General features: G+C 41.9%; 1 protein-coding gene across 2 annotated transcripts in view; it reads right to left on the bottom strand.

Moving 5' to 3' along the window:
- The window catches only part of Tbck (TBC1 domain containing kinase), a 171,570-nt gene that overhangs the window by 52,151 nt on the left and 97,719 nt on the right, over positions 1-21,700 (bottom strand). For both annotated transcript variants that reach the window (XR_015661625.1, NM_001415033.1), the window contains 1 exon segment: positions 19,745-19,923. Coding sequence is in view for 1 of the 2 variants with exons in the window: in NM_001415033.1 (NP_001401962.1) it covers positions 19,745-19,923 (179 nt within the window). In the remaining variant the exon portion in view is untranslated.

Below are 21,700 nucleotides of genomic sequence, written 5' to 3'. Positions count from 1 at the left end.
GGCCTGGAAGGCCTCCCAGGGTAGGGAGTGAGCCAGAGACTAGAAGAACCCCTGCCTAGGATCATGGGCCCTGGCAGAAGTGAGCCGGAGATAGCCCACAGGCCTGGGCAAGGAGTGAGCCCAAGATGACCACCAGATGGCACCAGAGGGTCCAGATGGGCACTGTGCAGGCCTAGGGTTGGGGTTAGACCATGTCTAGATTACCCCTGCCTCCTGTTGTAATGTACCAGCAGGCACAGCACTCCTGAGATCACTCCTGAGATTACCCCAGGCACTCAGTGACTCTGGGCACCACTAGGAGGACCAAGTAAGTAGTGGAGAAATGGAAGAGAGAGAGAAGCAGAAGGATGTGGGCACAATGTAGAGGGGCAAGCTTGGAGGCTCGAGGGTAGTGAGGAACATCCTGATGTGAGTAGCTGTTGATGCCACCTGGGACCACAGTAGGGTCCTGGCCTGTGGTGCTACTAGGGCCCATGTTTGGGTCATTGGCACTGCAGTAGTAGTGGGGTCTGTTACCACCCAAGGCCAGGTGGACGTTCCTGGTCTCAGCTGCTGCCCAGGGACATGTTGATATCTGAAGGCTATGCAGAACTAGCCCCACCCCTTGCTTGGGTATCACAGGAAATCTGGCCTTGGGGTCATGAGAGCAAGAGAGCTGCCCCTGTCCCTAGCCAGCTGCAGTACTGGGAGAGCAGGCCTCTGTGGGAGTTGAGGGTAAGCTGACTTCAGGGTGTGAGCATAGGAGAGGCAGCTCAGCAACTTGTCTGCCCTGCAGCAATGTAGGCGAGAGAGAGAGAGAGAGAGAGAGAGAGAGAGAGAGAGAGAGAGAGAGAGAGAGAGAGAGAGAGAGAGAGACTGTTCCTCACCTCTCTCCCCTCACCACCTATGGCAGGAAGGAGAGCTGGCCCTGGAAGTGTGGGTTGAAGGTGAGCCAGTCAAAGGGTGTCAGTCCTACAGATCCAAAACTACAGGATCTCCATGACACAGAGAAACAACAGGACAGCTGAGAAGAATCCCAGTGAGAATCCAGGATTGATAGAGCAACAGAAGCCGAGGCCTGGAACCAGACCAATGGCTCACATCAGTGAACATCTGCAGATCGATATAGACAAACGGTACACTGTGGGACACACTCTGACACACTACAGCTTCCTGACCAAGATTTTTTTCTCTGTGGGGGTTAGGTTGAAGAGTGGAGGGCAAGTATGAGGGGAGGAGGAGATGAGTGGAACTGGGGTGCATGATGTGAAATTCACAACCAATAAAAAGTTAAACTTGTAATAATAAGCAATTCTACACAAGGAAATACTGTTAAAAGTTACAGGCAATCTTTTTACGATGAAGTAAATCTTTAAGCTACTAAATTGTCTATAAAATGCAAACATGTAATTTGCTACATATATCCCATTAATATTTAAAAATTATTTTTTGCCAAATTATGAGATGCTTAAGTATGCTCATATTTTACTTTCATAGAAATAAAATCACTACTGTATTAAAAGCAAAGAATAATTAATTAGTTAAAATACATAGGGTAGGACAGAAATCACATGATGTCCTAGGGATTATGTGAACAGATTCAATGCAATAAAGTCCATCTATGACAAAACTGGGTTCTATAAAAAAGCAGTCTGAGTAAGCCATGGAGAGCAAGCAGCACTCCTTCATGGCTTCTGTTTCAGCTCCTGCCTCCAGGTTCCTGCCTTAAGTTCCTTTGAGGATGGACTGTGATATGGAATTGTGGGAAATAAGCCCTTTCCTCCCACCCCCAAAACATAAGAAAAACCTGCACAGTATTGGCAGAAAACCAGATACAAGCACGAGTGGAATAGACTAGAGGACCAAGACGTAAGTCTACATAACTATAGACCTAGTTTTTGACAAAAAGGTGAAAAGGGTACACTGCAGAGAAGAGCCCCTTCAACAAACTGTGCTAGGAAAACTGAACGCGTGCACATAGATGCAAAGTTAAAACCCAAAGCACTGACAGTGCTATAAACAGCTCAAGATGTGGACGCATCTCAATATGCAGGCTGGAAATGACTCAGTGGATAAAGGTGGCTGCTGCCGCCCCTGGCTACTGGTGATACCTGGGACCTGTATGGTGGAAGGGAATCAACTCCTGCAGTTGTCCTCTGATCTCAACATGTGGATGAGGTATACCTGTCCACACTTACACAGACACAAGTCAAATATGTTCAATGAAAAGGGTTTAACGCTTTGCAATGCTACAATTAACTTAAGAGGAATGCTAAGAAACAAAAAGATACACTTTGTTTTTTTTCAAACAATTACATTCAAAATTTCCTATCTGTAGTGCAATTAGAATTTTAATAGCTTCTTGGTATGGAAAAAGAAACTTAAAAGATGATATAATCGAAAAATAATAAAAATATGCATGTAAGTCTGGTTTGCCATAACGGGGGATCTAGAATCAAAAGCAGTAATTTAGCTTGTCCAAGAAAATAAACATCTTCACATTAAACAAGCCATTTGATAAATAAAAAGTTTAACAGTTTGTTAGCTGGACTTGATTGTCCCTTGGTAAGTGCTAGTTTTGTTTGATTCCTGTAGGACTTCTGAATCATAACTCATCTGACATGCACTCTCTCAGGTTTGAGAGCTGCAGATAAAGCTCTGGTTTCACTTTTCATTGTGGCCTTAGTCTGTGTTAGTCTGTGTACAAAACAGGCTAAAAAAACATCAAAATTGAAATTATATACCTAGGTTTAAGTGTGATTTTTGAATTGATGTCACCAAAATTTTTTATTTACTTATATGGATTTCTTATATGAAGCACTGAGGGAGCCTGAATAAAAGGGACACTTATGCCCTGGAATTTGAAAATCATTAGGCTTCCTGGATCCTGTATATAATGGTGTCTCTTGCTGGCACCCTGTCTGTAGAATTGTGCCAGAATCTATTTCCCTTTAAATGTCACAGAATGCCAGTGATTCATGAAATGACACCCCTGAACTTTGAGGTTGTATAAGGAACATCTCTGTGCAAGACCTCAGATATTCATTAGCTAGTTGGAGTCAGGCTACTGTGCCCATCACGCTCCCCGAAGAAAATGTATTCTGTAGACTCGCTGGTGGTGGAAAACAGGGTTGGAAGATCTGTGTCAAATCAACACTGAATTAAATCAGGCTGCTCAGGAAAACTGTCACCACAGCAGCCTTCCCTGCAACTCCATGTGCATGTGCTGATGATGCTGTGAGAACTGCCTGCTGCCTGTGGAGACAAGCCCCTGTCTCACATCAGCTAGCTGTGGAGACAAGCCCTTCTCACATCAGCTAGCTGTGGAGACAAGCCCCTCTCACATCAGCTAGCTGCCAGTCTGGACCAGCCCTGGTTCCGATACTCTATATCACGCCAATTGTTACTTATGCCACAAAGAAAACAAGTCATAGTTTCTTTTGTTTTCCATTAAGAACTCTATCACAGTTCTGCTTCTACCACCCCAATCCTCACCAACATAATGTTGTCTATAACTCTCCTGGTCCATGTTTTGTCTGACCCTGGACTTGCTTTCTCTTCTCATTTCACTGTGGCATTTACAGGACATGGCTGTATGCAGAAGACACTTGCATAGAGTGGGAAGAGAGTGGAATGACTCATGACCACACTGAGGGTTTGTAACCCAGACAGCACGCACTTTGATATGCTGCTACAAGTTTGCATTTCTCCAAGGTAATTTCACAAAATGATAAAAGCCCATGTTTAAAGAGATAGTGAAAAATACCAACTATAATTTCTATGTTTTAGATGGCTGCAAGGAAACAATTAGATGTTTTAAAAAATGAGGAGCATATGAAGGTTCACGGGAAAAGCAACAACAAACACGCACCCCTAATTGACAGTTCCTTGACCTGGAAAGTGAGCATATTCTTAAGTTATTTGGTTGCAATGTTCAAGTCTCATTTCACAAAGTATCTGGGCTAACTTTTAGTTCACCTTATACTGTAATACATGCTTTGTTTTCATCCTGTCCTGATACATTATTTCCATCTGCCAAAATAGTTTTCTGGTGTACTGAATTAAGTGATATCCCAAATCTGGAACTGATACTGGGAGAAAGGATGTTTATATAAAATGATAAAGATCTTGCTAACTCTAGACTTGAGGAGCTCCGTTTTAAATAACAACTGGGCTCAGAAAATGAAGAACACGGCTGTAAATGAGGCATGACAGACGCTGCAGGTTTCCTTCCTCTTTGTTCCCTGATTCCAAATCAACTTTCTTCATGTCCATGTGTTTACCATGGTACTTAGACCAGATAGAGTCCACACTGATGTGAAATGAATCAGGTACTGAGCATGTGCTCAATAAATATCGGCTAAAAGAATAAATAGTATCCAAATCTCACCTCAGTGATGAGAAAGAGAAACAAAAGAGTATTCCCCTCTTAGAACAAAACAAAAGCCTTTGGAACATGGAGGACAAGGAGTCCCATCAGAAGGAGGAGTGGACAACAACTTAGGGAATAAAGGGAAGAAGAATGACTTAGTCAGTTAGCTGCTTCTCCAGTTCACTCTGTCTGCTCCAGTCAGATGTGAGCCTTCTCCACCACCAAACTGGCCTTGCTTGCTGCCTTTTACTCCAAACAAACTGGACAAAAAGAAATTTGCAAAAGTGGTGCTAGCATGGATTTGAAAGAAGAACTTCCCAGCAACTACTGCGAGGGCCTCTACCAATGTCCTAACAGGGAAAGTGGGAACTAAACACAAACATTAATCAGTAAGTGTGCTTGGCACCATACAGCCATTCCTGATACTGGGGCCTCAGTAACCACAGTGGGGCAGAATCTGCCTTAGTTGTTCACAGCCCACAGTCCACAGCCAACAGAACAGACCCAAGAAAACCCAATATGCAAAGGAAGCTGGAAGCCCACAGGAGAAGAAGAGCTTCCTTTAAAAGCTTGTGGAGCACAGCCTAGACCATGATCAGAGAGAAAAACAAACAAACAAAAAGCCTGTGGATCCATGAATAAACAAGATTGGCATTCAGGCCAGTGAGCTCATTTTCTCAACATCTCTGTCCAGCTCTCCTCCCCTACTCCAGCTACTCATCTCACTGAGAGTCCACTATCTTCTACCTTTCTCTACACATAAGTCTTGTCTACACAGTACAGTAGGGCATAGGAGGCCAATATTATCCCGTAATGTTAGTGCCTTTCTTTTTAAAAATTTTTTATTTATTTTTACACTCCAGATTTCATTCCCCTCCCAGTCCACCTCTGACTGTTCCACATCCTATACCTCCTCCCCATCCCTCCCCAAGGATGCCCCCCCCCCAACCAGACCTCTAAACTTCCTGGGGCCTCCAGTCTCTTGAGGGTTAGGTGCATCTTCTCTGACTGAACCCAGACTCACGAGTCCTCTGCTGCATATGTATTGGGGGCCGCATCTCAATTGGTGTATGCTGCCTGGCTGGTGATCCAGTGTCTGAGAGATCTCAGGGATCCAGGTTAATATAGACTGCTGGTCCTCCTACAGGGTTGCCCTTCCTCATCTTCTTCCAGCTTTTCCCTAATTCAACCAAAGTGGTCAGCAGCTTCTGTTCATTGGTTGGGTGCACATATCTGCATATGACTCTTTCAGCTGCTTGTGGGATCTTTCGGAGGGCAGTCATGATAGGTTCCTTTTTGTGAGTACCCCATAGTCTCAGTAATAGTGTCAGGACTTGGGGTCTCCCCTTGAGCTGGATCCCACTTTGGGCCTGTCTCTGGACTTTCTTTTCCTCAGGCTCTTCTCCATTTCCATCTCTGCATTTCTTCCAGATAGGAAGAATTATGGGTCAGACTGTGGGATAGCAACCCCATCCCTCACTTTCTTCTTGCTGGAGGTGGGTTTAACAAGTTCCCCTTCCCCACTGTAGGGCAGTTCATCTAGTGCCCCCCCTCTTTGAGTCCTGAGAGTCTCTCACTTCCCAGGGCTCTGGTACATTCTGGAGGGTCCTCCCAACCTCCTTCCAACCAAGGTCGCCTGTTTCTATTCTTTCTGCGGGCACTCAGAGCTTCAGTCCTTTGTTAGTGCCTTTCTAATGATTCTCTTCGTTCCTGTCTCTGTCTGTCTGTCTGTCTCTCTCTCTCCTTTCTCTCCTTTCTCCCTTTCTTCCTTTCTCTCTCTCATAGCCATCCCTCTTACTATCTATTTCCTGAAGCCAAGACACTGTCTTGGTTTACAATATCTGGGTACATACCCTTACCTCTCTTTAAAAGTCTAATGCTAGCTAAAGCTCCCACACATCTGCCCACTTTCTCTTCTGTCTCAATTATTTCCACTCCCATGAATGTCTCTCCTCTACGTCCCTCTAACAACCCAATATTTCTTACTTGATTCATGATGATTTCTCACCCTTCCCTTTCCTTTCCTTTCCTTTTCTTTCCTTTCCTTTCCTTTCCTTTCCTTTCCTTTCCTTTCCTTTCCTTTCCCTCATACTAAGCATTAGCACAGATAGTACCAATGGAGTCCATTACTTCCTAAACTAACCTGTACTGTCTGTTCCCAGTTACCTGATACTCTGTTTATAAGAGTGAGTTAACTACTGGGTAGTGACTGTTGCTGTGAAAGCACTCACTCCACACCGGCAGACTGGAATCAGCCTGTGGACTAGAATGCTAGTCTACCAGATGAAAATGTCACCACAACTGTACTATAACCCAGACTCTCCTGAACACTATAAACACATCCACTGAAAGAAGAGATACATACTGAATTAATAGAAAAAAGATCAACAGCAACAAATCTTTAAGCAATAACCTAACCCAGATCCTAGAGCAAAACAGCAAGGAACATGAAAGACCAACAAAATTTGTTTCCTCCAAAAGCTGTCAACTACAAACTACTGAACCTTGATCAAAATGACTTAGACAAAATTCCAGGTGAATTCAAAATAATGATTATAATTATGATAGGACAGATTCAAGGGTTCCAGTATTTTCCAAGAGAACGTAAACCGCTGGATATAAGAATGAAGTCAATCTCTAATGTGTTATAGTTACATATACTGTAGAAAAGAAAGGTCAAGCTGCAGACTAAGAAGAGCCCATCAGATTAACAACAGACTTTCAGTTTAAACCATAAAAGCAAGGGCTTAGACAGTTATATTTCAAACTCCGAAAGGTCACAATTGCATGCCCACTCTTATATACCTAGCTAAACTGTCATTAAAAAAAAAAAAAAGCGCTGCCGCTGCGGAGAGCTCGTAGGCAGCACCCCACGAGCAAACTTGAGCTTCGGGACCACAGGTAAGACCAACTTTTCTGCTGCAAGAGACCTGCCTGGTGAACTCAGGACACACAGAGGCAAAATTCCTCTAGGACCGGGCACTTCCTGTGTTTACCAGGAGGCCCAAACCTGCGGATCCCGGCCCGCAGCAGCTCTCTGCTCCCAAACCCCGTGGGAGAGAGACCTCACCGCCTGGTCAGGTGGGCACTCCTGAGGCTGCAGAGCGGAAGAGACCACTAACACTGCCCACCCCTGCCCTCATCTCTGGCCCAAGAGGAAACTGTATAAGGCCTCTGGGTTCCCGTGGGGGAGGGCCCAGGAGCGGCAGGACCCCTAGACCTGAGACACCACCAGAACCTGAAGGGACAGACCGGATAAACAGTTCTCTGCACCCAAATCCCGTGGGAGGGAGAGCTAAACATACAGAGAGGCAGACACGCCTGGGAAACCAGAAGAGGCAGCACTCTGCACACATCTCTGACCCCAGAGGAAAACACCCCACACCATCTGGAACCCTGGTGCAAGGAGGCTCCCGGAAACGGCGGCGCAGATCTTCCTGGTTGCTGCCGCCGCACAGAGCTCGTAGGCAGCACCCTACGAGCAAACTTGAGCCTCGGGATCACAGGTAAGACCAACTTTTCTGCTGAAAGTGACCTGCCTGGTGAACTCAAGACACAGGCCCACAGGAACAGCTGAAGACCTGTAGAGAGGAAAAACTACACGCCCGAAAGCAGAACACTCTGTCCCCATAACTGGCTGAAAGAAAACAGGAAAACAGGTCTACAGCACTCCTGACACACAGGCTTATAGGACAGTCTAGCCACTGTCAGAAATAGCAGAACAAAGTAACACTAGAGATAATCTGATGGCGAGAGGCAAGCGCAGTAACCCAAGCAACAGAAACCAAGACTACATGGCATCATCGGAACCCAATTCTCCCACCAAAGCAAACACGGAATATCCAAACACACCAGAAAAGCAAGATCTAGTTTCAAAATCATATTTGATCATGATGCTGGAGGACTTCAAGAAAGACGTGAAGAACTCCCTTAGAGAACAAGTAGAAGCCTAGAGAGAGGAATCGCAAAAATCCCTGACAGAATTCCAGAAAATCATAAATAAACAAGTAGAAGCCCATAGAGAGGAGTCACAAAAATCCCTGAAAGAATTCCAGGAAATCATAAATAAACAAGTAGAAGCCCATAGAGAGGAGACACAAAAATCCCTGAAAGAATTCCAGGAAAACAGAATCAAACAGTTGAAGGAATTAAAAATGGAAATAGAAGCAATCAAGAAAGAACACATGGAAACAACCCTGGATATAGAAAACCAAAAGAAGAGACAAGGAGCTGTAGATACGAGCTTCACCAACAGAATACAAGAGATGGAAGAGAGAATCTCAGGAGCAGAAGATTCCATAGAAATCATTGACTGAACTGTCAAAGATAATGTAAAGCAGAAAAAGCTACTGGTCCAAAACATACAGGAAATCCAGGACTCAATGAGAAGATCAAACCTAAGGTTAATAGGTATAGAAGAGAGTGAAGACTCCCAGCTCAAAGGACCAGTAAATATCTTCAACAAAATCATAGAAGAAAACTTCCCTAACCTAAAAAAAGAGATACCCATAGGCATACAAGAAGCCTACAGAACTCCAAATAGATTGGACCAGAAAAGAAACACCTCCCATCACATAATAGTCAAAACACCAAACGCACAAAATAAAGAAAGAATATTAAAAGCAGTAAGGGAAAAAGGTCAAGTAACATATAAAGGCAGACCTATCAGAATTACACCAGACTTTTCGCCAGAAACTATGAAAGCCAGAAGATCCTGGACAGATGTCATACAGACCCTAAGAGAACACAAATGCCAGCCCAGGTTACTGTATCCTGCAAAACTCTCAATTAACATAGATGGAGAAACCAAAATATTCCATGACAAAACCAAATTTACACAATATCTTTCTACAAATCCAGCACTACAAAGGATAATAAATGGTAAGGCCCAACATAAGGAGGCAAGCTATACCATAGAAGAAGCAAGAAACTAATCGTCTTGGCAACAAAACAAAGAGAATGAAAGCACACAAACATAACCTCACATCCAAATATGAATATAACGGGAAGCAATAATCACTATTCCTTAATATCTCTCAACATCAATGGCCACAACTCCCCAATAAAAAGAAATAGATTAACAAACTGGATACGCAACGAGGACCCTGCATTCTGCTGCCTACAGGAAACACAACTCAGAGACAAAGACAGACAATACCTCAGAGTGAAAGGCTGGAAAACAACTTTCCAAGCAAATGGTCAGAAGAAGCAAGCTGGAGTAGCCATTCTAATATCAAATAAAATCAATTTTCAACTAAAATTCATCAAAAAAGATAAGGAAGGACACTTCATATTCATTAAAGGAAAAATCCACCAAGATGAACTCTCAATCCTAAATATCTATGCCCCAAATACAAGGGCACCTACATACGTAAAAGAAACCTTACTAAAGCTCAAAACACACACTGTACCTCACACAATAATAGTGGGAGATTTCAACACCCCACTCTCATCAATGGACAGATCATGGAAATTAAACAGAGTCGTAGACAGACTAAGAGAAGTCATGAGCCAAATGGACTTAACAGATATTTATAGAACATTCTCCCCTAAAGCAAAAGGACATACCTTCTTCTCAGCTCCTCATGGTACTTTCTCCAAAATTGACCATATAATTGGTCAAAAAACGAGCCTCAAAAGGTACAGAAAGACAGAAATAATCCCATGCCTGCTATCGGACCACCACGGCCTAAAACTGGTCTTCAATAACAATAAGGGAAGAATGCCCACATATACGTGGAAATTGAACAATGCTCTACTCAATGATACCCTGGTCAAGGAAGAAATAAAGAAAGGAATTAAAGACTTTTTAGAATTTAATGAAAATGAAGGTACAACATACCCAAACTTATGGGACACAATGAAAGCTGTGCTAAGAGGAAAACTCATAGTGCTGAGTGCCTGCAGAAAGAAACAGGAAAGAGCATATGTCAGCAGTTTGACAGCACACCTAAAGAAGCAAATACAACCAGGAGGAGTAGAAGGCAGGAAATAATCAAACTCAGAGCTGAAATCAACCAAGTAGAAACAAAAAGGACCATAGAAAGAATCAACAGAACCAAAAGTTGGTTCTTTGAGAAAATCAACAAGATAGATAAACCCTTAGCCAGACTAACGAGAGGACCCAGAGAGTGTATCCAAATTAACAAAATCAGAAATGAAAAGGGAGACATAACTACAGATTCAGAGGAAATTCAAAAAATCATCAGATCTTACTATAAAAGCCTATATTCAACAAAACTTGAAAATCTGCAGAAAATGGACAATTTCCTAGACAGATACCAGGTACCGAAGTTAAATCAGGAACAGATAAACCAGTTAAACAACCCCATAACTCCTAAGGAAATAGAAGCAGTCATTAAAGGTCTCCCAACCAAAAAGAGCCCAGGTCCAGACGGGTTTAGTGCAGAATTCTATCAGACCTTCATAGAAGACCTCGTACCAATATTATCCAAACTATTCCACAAAATTGAAACAGATGGATCACTACCGAATACCTTCTATGAAGCCACAATTACTCTTATACCTAAACCACACAAAGACCCAACAAAGAAAGAGAACTTCAGACCAATTTCCCTTATGAATATCGACGCAAAAATACTCAATAAAAGTCTGGCAAACCGAATCCAAGAGCACATCAAAACAATCATCCACCATGATCAAGTAGGCTTCATCCCAGGCATGCAGGGATAGTTTAATATACGGAAAACCACCAACGTGATCCATTATATAAACAAACTGAAAGAACAAAACCACATCATCATTTCATTAGATGCTGAGAAAGCATTTGACAAAATTCAATACCCCTTCATGATAAAAGTCCTGGAAGGAATAGGAATTCAAGGCCCATGCCTAAACATAGTAAAAGCCATATACAGCAAACCAGCTGCTAAACTAAATGGAGAGAAACTTGAAGCAATCCCACTAAAATCAGGGACTAGACAAGGCTGCCCACTCTCTCCCTACTTATTCAATATAGTTCTTGAATTTCTAGCCAGAGCAATCAGACAACAAAAGGAGGTCAAGGGGATACAGATCGGAAAAGAAGAGGTCAAAATATCACTATTTGCAGATGATATGATAGTATATTTAAGTGATCCCAAAAGTTCCACCAGAGAACTACTAAAGCTGATAAACAACTTCAGCAAAGTGGCTGGGTATAAAATTAACTCAAATAAATCAGTAGCCTTCCTCTACACAAAAGAGAAACAAGCCGAGAAAGAAATTAGGGAAACGACACCCTTCATAATAGACCCAAATAATATAAAGTACCTCGGTGTGACTTTAACCAAGCAAGTAAAAGATTTGTACAATAAGAACTTCAAGACTCTGAAGAAAGAAATTGAAGAAGTCCTCAGAAGATGGAAAGATCTCCCATGCTCATGGATTGGCAGGATTAATATAGTAAAAATGGCCATTTTACCAAAAGCGATCTACAGATTCAATGCAATCCCCATCAAAATACCAATCCAATTCTTCAAAGCGTTAGACAGAACAATTTGCAAATTCATCTGGAATAACAAAAAACCCAGGATAGCTAAAACTATCCTCAACAATAAAAGGACTTCAGGGGGAATCACAATCCCTGAACTCAAGCAGTATTACAGAGCAATAGTGATAAAAACTGCATGGTATTGGTACAGAGACAGACAGATAGACCAATGGAACAGAATTGAAGACACAGAAATGAACCCACACACCTATGGTCACTTGATTTTTGACAAAGGGGCCAAAACCATCCAATGGAAAAAAGATAGCATTTTCAGCAAATGGTGCTGGTTCAACTGGAGGTCAACATGTAGAAGAATGCAGATCGATCCATGCTTATCACCCTGTACAAAGCTTAAGTGCAAGTGGATCAAGGACCTCCACATCAAACCAGATACACTCAAACTAATAGAAGAAAAACTAGGGAAGCATCTGGAACACATGGGCACTGGAAAAAATTTCCTGAACAAAACACCAATGGCTTATGCTCTAAGATCAAGAATCAACAAATGGGATCTCATAAAACTGCAAAGCTTCTGTAAGGCAAAGGACACTGTGGTTAGGACAAAACGGCAATCAACAGATTGGGAAAAGATCTTTACCAATCCTACAACAGATAGAGGCTTTATATCCAAAATATACAAAGAACTCAAGAAGTTAGACCGCAGGGAGACAAATAACCCTATTAAAAAATGGGGTTCAGAGCTAAACAAAGAATTCACAGCCGAGGAATGCCGAATGGCTGAGAAACACCTAAAGAAATGTTCAACATCTTTAGTCATAAGGGAAATGCAAATCAAAACAACCCTGAGATTTCACCTCACACCAGTGAGAATGGCTAAGATCAAAAACTCAGGTGACAGCAGATGCTGGCGAGGATGCGGAGAAAGAGGAACACTCCTCCATTGTTGGTGGGATTGCAGACTAGTACAACCATTCTGGAAATCAGTCTGGAGGTTCCTCAGAAAATTGGACATTGAACTGCTTGAGGATCTAGCCATACCTCTCTTGGGCATATACCCAAAAGATGCCCCAACATATAAAAAAGACACGTGCTCCACTATGTTCATCGCAGCCTTATTTATAATAGCCAGAAGCTGGAAAGAACCCAGATGCCCTTCAACAGAGGAATGGATACAGAAAATGTGGTACATCTACACAACGGAATATTACTCAGCTATCAAAATCAATGACTTTATGAAATTCGTAGGCAAATGGTTGGAACTGGAAAATATCATCCTGAGTGAGGTAACCCAATCACAGAAAAACGCACATGGTATGCACTCCTTGATAAGTGGCTATTAGCCCAAATGCTTGAATTACCCTAGATGCCTAGAACAAATGAAACTCAAGATGGATGATCAAAATGTGAATGCTTCACTCCTTCTTTAAAAGGGGAACAAGAATACCCTTGGCAGGGAATAGAGAGGCAAAGATTAAAACAGACACAGAAGGAACACCCATTCAGAGCCTGCCCCACATGTGGCCCAGGCATATACAGCCATCCAATTAGACAAGACGGATGAAGCAAAGAAGTGCAGATCGACAGGAGCCGGATGTAGATCGCTCCTGAGAGACACAGCCAGAATACAGCAAACACAGAGGCGAATGCCAGCAGCAAACCACTGAACTGAGAATAGGACCCCCGTTGAAGGAATCAGAGAAAGAACTGGAAGAGCTTCAAGGGGCTCGAGACCCCATATGTACAACAATGCCAAGCAACCAGAGCTTCCAGGGACTAAGCCACTACCTAAAGACTATACATGGACTGACCCTGGACTCTGACCTCATAGGTAGCAATGAATATCCTAGTAAGAGCACCAGTGGAAGGGGAAGCCCTGGGTCCTGCTAAGACTGAACCCCCAGTGAACTAGATTGTTGGGGGGAGCGCAGCAATGGGGGCGGATGGGGAGGGGAACACCCATATAGAAGGGGAGGGGGGAGGGGGATGTTTGCCTGGAAAGCGGGAAAGGGAATAACACTCGAAATGTAAATAAGAAATACTCAAGTTAATAATAAAAAAAAAGTTAGAGGCAGCTAAACGTGACCGTCAGAAGGTTAATTTTTACAGAAATGGTCTGCATATGGATTGTCTAATACACACTGTATATCATGGAAACTAAATTCACAAACACAAGAAAATGGACTGAAGTTCTATCCATATTTTTAGGATATTAATATATATAAACACATGTATAAAACAATATTGATGAGTCTAAGATCGCAGTGACTGAAGGGAGAAAAGTCAGCCTATAGTGCTATAATTCAATTTTTAATAATGCATAGGGGGAATACCTGTATTGGAGGGAGGGGAGGAAATGGGGGTTTATGGACAGGAAAGCAGGAAGGGGAATAATCTTTGAAATGTAAGTAAAGAAATATATCTAATAAATTGTTTTTAAAAATTTAACAACAACAACAAAAAAAAAGCACAGTATAGGAATTCATGACCATCAAGTTAGCCCTGCAGAGGACACTGACTTGCAGTCCATAAGAAATATGAAATCTGTGTAGTTATACTGAATTTGGAAAGAGTCTCATGTATCATACATTCAACACCTAAGGTGCTACAGTCAGGGGCTATTTTGAGATGTGACCTAATGTTTGATTTTAACTCCTCTCGCAATTATAAACTCCTAGATATTCCTATTGTTGGGACTTCACAGACATTATGCTATACTGATAGAAAATGCATAGACACCTTGTAAACTCCACCTGGACAATGCATGAGCTGCACTGTAGGAGAGAACCATTATACAGAGGGGATAGAAGGTATCACTGTGATTACAGTTCTCTGCTTCTAATCCCGAGGTTCTGCCTAGTTCCCTGTGAACTCATGTATGTGGCAGGACCAAGGCCAAGTGTGCGGCTGTTTCTTGTCTTGGTCCTACTATACCATGCTACAGGTAATTCTGCAGTTTCTACTGCCACCCGGTTTACAGGGCCCTGAACAACTCAAGCCCCAACCATTACCTTACAGCAGCAAGCACTACTTCTAAAGAAGCAAAAACCCCTAGATCCAGTTGTCACTCCAACCTTGGGTGCTCATACCAGGCAAGACAAGCGCCTTGACAAGCATTGCTGCCAGCAAACACCATGGCTTCCATTTGTCACTCAATTTGTACACCCATCATTTCTACATTCTGTCTAACAATCTAGTAAAGTTAGGGCTCTGTGTGAGCACATAGGGTACTGCTATGGGTTTTACCAATGATATCTGGACCCAGGCCACTGTCAGACTGAAGGGCAAGTGCTCCAGGATTCTCACCATTGTTAGGGCTGCCAGTGTCAGAGGGCCTTGCTACACAGCTGTGGTTACCTGATAGGCTCCACGATTCCCACTGTAGGTGAGTGTCTCCCACCATGGCTGTCACACTATACCTGCTTGAGCTCGTGTCCACACTTGTGTGGCTTGTAGGACAGTGGCTTCTGATTCCATCTCAGTGTACACTATACTCTGAGTCATTCACCATAGCCCGAGGAGCTACATGGAAGCTACACTATAGCCCCAATTTAGAAATACAGAGAGAATTGTATTCAGTTTGACTCATCTGATAGAAAAAATCTCAATGCAGGAGCACAGGAAATATGAAAAATCAAGGTACCGTGTCTCTAAAGGCACACATCGAGCTCTAGTAACTGATTTCACCTGCACAGATGACATACACCGTAAAGAACATTTTAGTCATTTAAAGGCCTAATGAAATCCATGAGCAAAAACTAACCCAGTAAATGAAATTAGAAAGATAATTGGGACAGATTTTTTAAATTCTTAGAAATGAAGAGCTAAATAAGTCATCTATTTACCACTTATTATGTGTGTAGACACATATACACACATCTATGTACATGCGCGCATGCACACACACACAAACATCTATACATCTATGTCAAGCATTATCAAACAACAAAGATGAACAGGGAAGGAAAATAGAAAGCTCTCAAGAAGAGAAATAGCAGACAGTGAGTCCTTACATAGCAATAACAATGAATGGAAACAAAGTGAGTTCTTCCACTAAAGGATGCAGCGTGGTCCTTTTCCCTACTAAGCCAGGGGCTGAGGACTAGCATATGCAGAGGACACACACAGTCGGGGGAGATGCAAACACAGGGGCTCTGTGCACCTGCTGATTTGAGCATTCTAGTCAAATGAGGCTTAGCTGGACTTTAGGTCAGTATTTTCCTCTGGATACTTTAGCAAGGAGAAATCACAAACTTGTGTTTTTCCTTGCACTGTACTATGAAGCCATCCACTTTATTTAAGAGTATACATGTCACTGTACATGCTGATATAACCTAGTAAAACTGAAAAAAAAAACAGTAAAATCTTGAGAAGCTTTGACTTCAGAGTACTGTGTGAAATAAATTAACATATACACTTGAATTACCCAGGACACTGAGTGTTTTACAATAAATTTGCTAAAATATCAGTTTGTACGTTATACTGAATTAATTAGCTCATTTCAACCCTTAAACAGAAATAAAACATGTTAGAGATGAGTGTAAGGGAAGAAAATGTCTCGTAAAGCCTGCAAACTTTAAAGCCCAGTGGGACTATTTTTCAATTGTTCAAATTATATAAAGTTTATTGTGAGATTAAATTTTACACACTAGTTGTTTATTTTTGACTTTTAGAAGCTTTTCCATCATAAAGTATAAAGATGTTTAAAAGCGTCTAATCAGCATGTAAAGCATCGCTTTATACACTAAAGACTATTTGGTGTATGTTCTATTTTGCTCATGACAATAGCAAGAAGTTACCATTACACAAATGAAACAAAACTTACTTTTAAAATCTTGGTCTACTACATGTGTTATCGTGAAAAACAAGAACAATTCTTGCTTATTACAGACTGCATATAACAAAGTTATAATACTTATAAATATATTGATATGCTGATCAAATTTGTTAAAGAGATTTAAGAAAATCTAAAAGTTAGCTACCATCTTTTTCTAAAAAGTACGTTCAGTTTAAAAAGAAAAACCCACCCCTTTCAGCCTTGTGGCTGGGAGAGCGCAGCTGGCTAATGCTGCTGTGCAAACGGAAGGAGCGAGTGCCATCAGAAAGCATCTGAGGAGCTAGCCCTTGTGGTGCATTTGTAATCCTGCTGCTGGCAGTGTGGATAGAGGAGGTGAGCTAGCTTGGGCTAAAGCTGGCAAGCTCCAGCCCCACCAAAAATGTGACGCAACACTAACCAAGGTTGACCTCCGATCTCTGCATTCACACCCCCAAATGAAAATCCATTTTATCACAGTCATCAACATTTCATACCTTTACTTACTGTTTTCTTCAATTAGAAAACTATGACCCAAATTCTTAAGCAGACTGTCTTTTTTTTTCTTTTTTCTTTTTTCTTTTTTTTTTTTTTTACTATTTAAGGAAAAGCTGGATGGGAGAGATCTTGGCAGAACATGAAATAATTCTTTTGGCAATTCTTTAGTGGCTTAAAAGTCAGAATGGTATTAGAACTAAGAAGTAAAGGTCAAAGTGAAATTTTAAACTGAAATTACTAGGGAAAAACTGCCAGGAAGACTCCCTCTTTAGATAGCAGCTGCCAACTCTCCCCACTGCCTTACTGTTTTGAGTTTTGAACGTACAGTGTTAGCACTGCAGCCAGCATTGTGAAGACAAGGGAACCCAAGAACACGGCCTCTGTCACACAAGTACCTCAGATTCAGAGGATCAGTGTCCTAAAGCTCTGTATAGTTTACAATGCTGAACTGTTTAGCCTTTAGTTACCAAGCACGTAAGAAAAATGGTTAGTAGTTTAAGTCCTTGGTAAGTATCATACACAGAGTTGGATACTGTGCACATTATTTGTTAAATGACTTGGGTAAGCCAAGTATTATGATGTGATAATCTTGCCAACTTGCCTGGACTAAGAAATGCATAGAACAGAGTGAAGCATGCTCATCTCATTCCAGAGATGGGCAGTAGAGCAAGAGCTTCTGATTAATGAATGAATTAAACCATGGTGGGGTTCATATGCTGGCGTTATTGAGAGGAGGGAAGGATAGCAGCAGGGCCAAGCTTGGAGGAAGCAAGTCACTAGGGCTGTGTCTTGCCTGACCTTGGCTTACCCTCTTTTCCTGCCTCCTGGTTCATCACATGAACCACTCTGTTCTACTCTTCACCCTGAGATAACAGACCAACACTTCTGAAGCTGCAAGCCAAAGTCATTCTTCGTTCTTTGAGTGTCTCTGTATTTTGTCAAGAAAAATAAGGGCAGTACCACGTGTGTTTGCACTTACAAACAGGTAAGCCCAGCTGTGGATTACTCAGTGCTCACGTGAGAAAACACCAAGCAGGGCTGAATCTGAAGCCAACTCTATGAAACAGTAAACACGTTTCTCCTGCTGCAAAAGAACGAAGAACCCTACACAAGCTGGGCATGGGAGTGTAGGACTTTAAGTCCAGTACCCAGGAGGTGGAGGCAGGAGGATCACTGTGAGTTCTTCACTGTGTGGCCAGGACACATAGTAAGTCCCTACCTCAACAACAGCAGCAGCAGCAGCAGCAGCAGCAGCAGCAGCAGCAGCAGCAGCAGCAGCAGCAGCAGCAGCAGCAGCAGCAACAACAACAACAATGAAAATGGGACAGCGGGACGTTACATGAGTCGAATTTGGGATTGTCCTAATTTTGAGGAATATGCAGCACAGATTTTTCTATCTACTTTCCTTTCTATCAATGTTTAAATTTGAACCTCAAAATAGGAAAGGGGACCAAATCTTAGATTAAACATATTTTCCATAGGGGCCGTGGAGATGGCTCAGTGGTTTGAAGCATGTGCTGCTCTTCCAGACGACTGGAGTTCAAGTCTAAGCACCAACCTGGTGGCTCACAGTCATCTATAACTCATGTTCCATGGGATCAGACGCCTTCTGACCTCTGAGGGTATGCGACACATATGTGGTACACAAACATGCAAACAGGCAAAACATTCATACATATAAAATTAAAACATAATTTTAGAGTAACACTAAATATTTACCTTTTATCCCAATAAATGGCAATTCTCCCCTTGGGAGGCCTACTTGACCTTTAGGAGACTAATGAAAGTATTTATTTCCTACTGTAGGTTCTTATTCTTATCTCTTGAGAGCCCTTAGTAACTTATCAGAACCTTTCTCATATACATTCATAGAGCTGGTGCCTGGTGCCTCTTCCTCACCCAGATCTCTGTCTGTTGTTAAGATATACAAATTGGCTGCAATGGGAAGTGGGAAAACATAGATGCGTCCAGGTATTTGAAACTTAAAAAAAAATCATAGGAAGTGTAAAGTGGTAAAAAGGTAGATTCATGCAAAAAATATACAACTACAAAAACATCTAATTATGAAAAAATATTTTTTAAGAGATAAAGTTTGAAATGTCTTATCATAGAGTGTTCCTTTTTATACCTTACGACCTCATTAATTCACTTGGCTATCACTAAAACAATGTATGCACATTAACTGAAATCCAGTCTCATGAAAATAATTCGGATAATATAAAATTGGGATCTCTGGAGCATTGAAGTTACAAATAAAAGTTAGGTTGAACTTATTTTGTAAATTTAACGAGAACGGTTATGAACAAATGAGTTCGTATTATATCAACAACTCTTAACGCTGTATTTTAAGGACTCTTCCTTTGCTTCTGTGACTGCATATAACAAGTTGGTGTATTACTAGGTAGTATGCTAATGCAGAAAATAAGACGAAACATGTCATCGGAGACATATGTTCAAACAACCTTCAGTACTGTACGTCAAAGGAGACAGAGGTCTTCTGAATTAACTAAGTGTACATAACTGCATGCTAGGAAATTACTACATTGAAAGAACATGAGTGACAGTAGTATGGACACCAAGGATGGCCGGACATACCAACCGTCCATCCCTTACCAAGTCTGCTAATACTCACCAGGTCTGTTTTTGGAGGGTCAGTACACTCGGCAGAGAAGTAAGGCGCTGATGAGCTTCTGACGGCACTGCTCTCAGAGGCCGGCCTTGGAGGCTGAGCATGCTGCCTGTATGTAGCACTTTTAGGAGTCCAGCAAAACAGATTGACCGACTCTCGCATGCAGCGTTCAATGTCAATTTCTAGGTTGAAAATAAGAAGAGAGAAAAATCCATAGAATTTAGACTGCGTTGTTAATAGAATTTTTTTTCTACATTTGTATGAGATGAAAACTAAATAGAAAGGAACCCAACAAAAACAATGTAGATATTAATGTGCATATTAGTGACTGGAAAGGTTAGGGATATTTAGTTAATATTACATCATCATATCTGTATTTAAATACATACATGTTTATTTGACATTATTTATATATGTATGAATGTCTGTGGATTTCAATATATCATCTAAATACCATAAAATTTGTTTCATTTAACAATTTGATACATTTACTTTAATAAATGTTTCCCCTTTAATAAATGTTGCCCCTAAAATAGGGGCTTGGATATAGGAAGTTAGACCAAAGCCTCAGATATTTACTACAAACCATGGATTGTAGTAAAACACACTATAAGTTGCACTGCTGTTTACTAACTAAAATATAATATATTCAGAGAAAGGTGATCAAAACACCAATCTAGGCATTTCCCATCATTCATAATTTCTTGAGTTAAATGAGCTTGTATGTAGAGATGAAATGTACTCAATGATTTAAAATGATTTTTAAAAAGAATTTTTTCCTTTGCTTCCTCAGCTTTGAGGCAGAGGCAATGCATGTGTTCATCACTCCGCCAGTCACTGTTTTTGACTGGACTGTAGCCAGGAGGCCAACAATGGAGAGATGGAGAATTAGCCATCTCCAGATGAGGAAGGTGGGGCCCAGCAGTGAGATCGCGGACGACGGAGATGGGTCCAGCACTGGCTAGCGCTGCCCTATTCATCCCTAAAAGCAGGACACGGAACTTTCCCCTTTTGTCTGCAGCTCCATCACATTGATTCAGATAAGCGACAGATTAAAGACGTGCACTTAAATACACAGGGCTAAGGTTCCCGCTCTCTTTCCGGAGATGTGGAGACAGGCGTGAACTAGATTTGGTGCATGCTGTGTGGTTACTGACCTGACTAGACAGAGATGCCCTTAAATAACAAAGCGTACTCTGCCTGGAGCTGGCAGAAGGTGGCAGGCAGGGCTGGAAGGCTATTTAATCCCCTCCCCTCCTCTTGCTTTCGTTTGCTATTTTCTCAGCTATGTGTTTCCTGCCACTGATGTTCAGCCTCCCCACGAAGGCCCAAAAGCAGCAGAGTCAAGTAACCAGACCCAAAGCTCCGAATCTGTGAGCTGACACAAGTCTCTCCTCTTCTGAAGCTGTGTGTCTCAAGTGTTCATTGTAGAGATAGAGCGCTAACACATGCATGCTGCATGGATTTGGGACTGTCTGCCATCAGAAGTGGAGAATCTTTGGAAAAGGGAAAACAGCATTTATTGGGTCCCTACTACCTAACATGGCTTTCTATTGTATGTTCTTGGTCCATTTAACTTTCACAATGATCCCGAACCCCAGGTCATCCCTCCTCTAGCCATTTCTGTTGGAAGAATGAGCTAAGACACTAGGACGCAAAGTGGCTATTGGGTGTGCTGCTCAGGCAGGATGTCTGCGCTCCTAAGGGGTCACACAGGCGTCCTGACCCATTTAGGTGTGGAATAGAAGCAGCACCTCTGGGAAGATCGGCCATTACTTTATCTTTGCAACTTCACAGCTGGTTACTTCCAGCACAAAGAGGTCAGATTTGAGAGTCGCACTCCACATGTTATTCCTCACATATAATTAGATAAAGAATTAAACAAGAACTGAGTGGAAGTGAATTTATCTGAACGTGACAGCAATACAGTGAAATGTGTTTTTAAAATTTTCTACCATT

Source organism: Rattus norvegicus, chromosome 2 (assembly GCF_021556685.1).
Source record: "Rattus norvegicus strain SHRSP/BbbUtx chromosome 2, alternate assembly SHRSP_T2T, whole genome shotgun sequence".
NCBI lineage: Eukaryota > Metazoa > Chordata > Mammalia > Rodentia > Muridae > Rattus > Rattus norvegicus.
The sequence above is the reverse complement of the archived record's forward strand: the minus strand, read 5'-3'. Positions and strand labels throughout refer to the sequence as shown.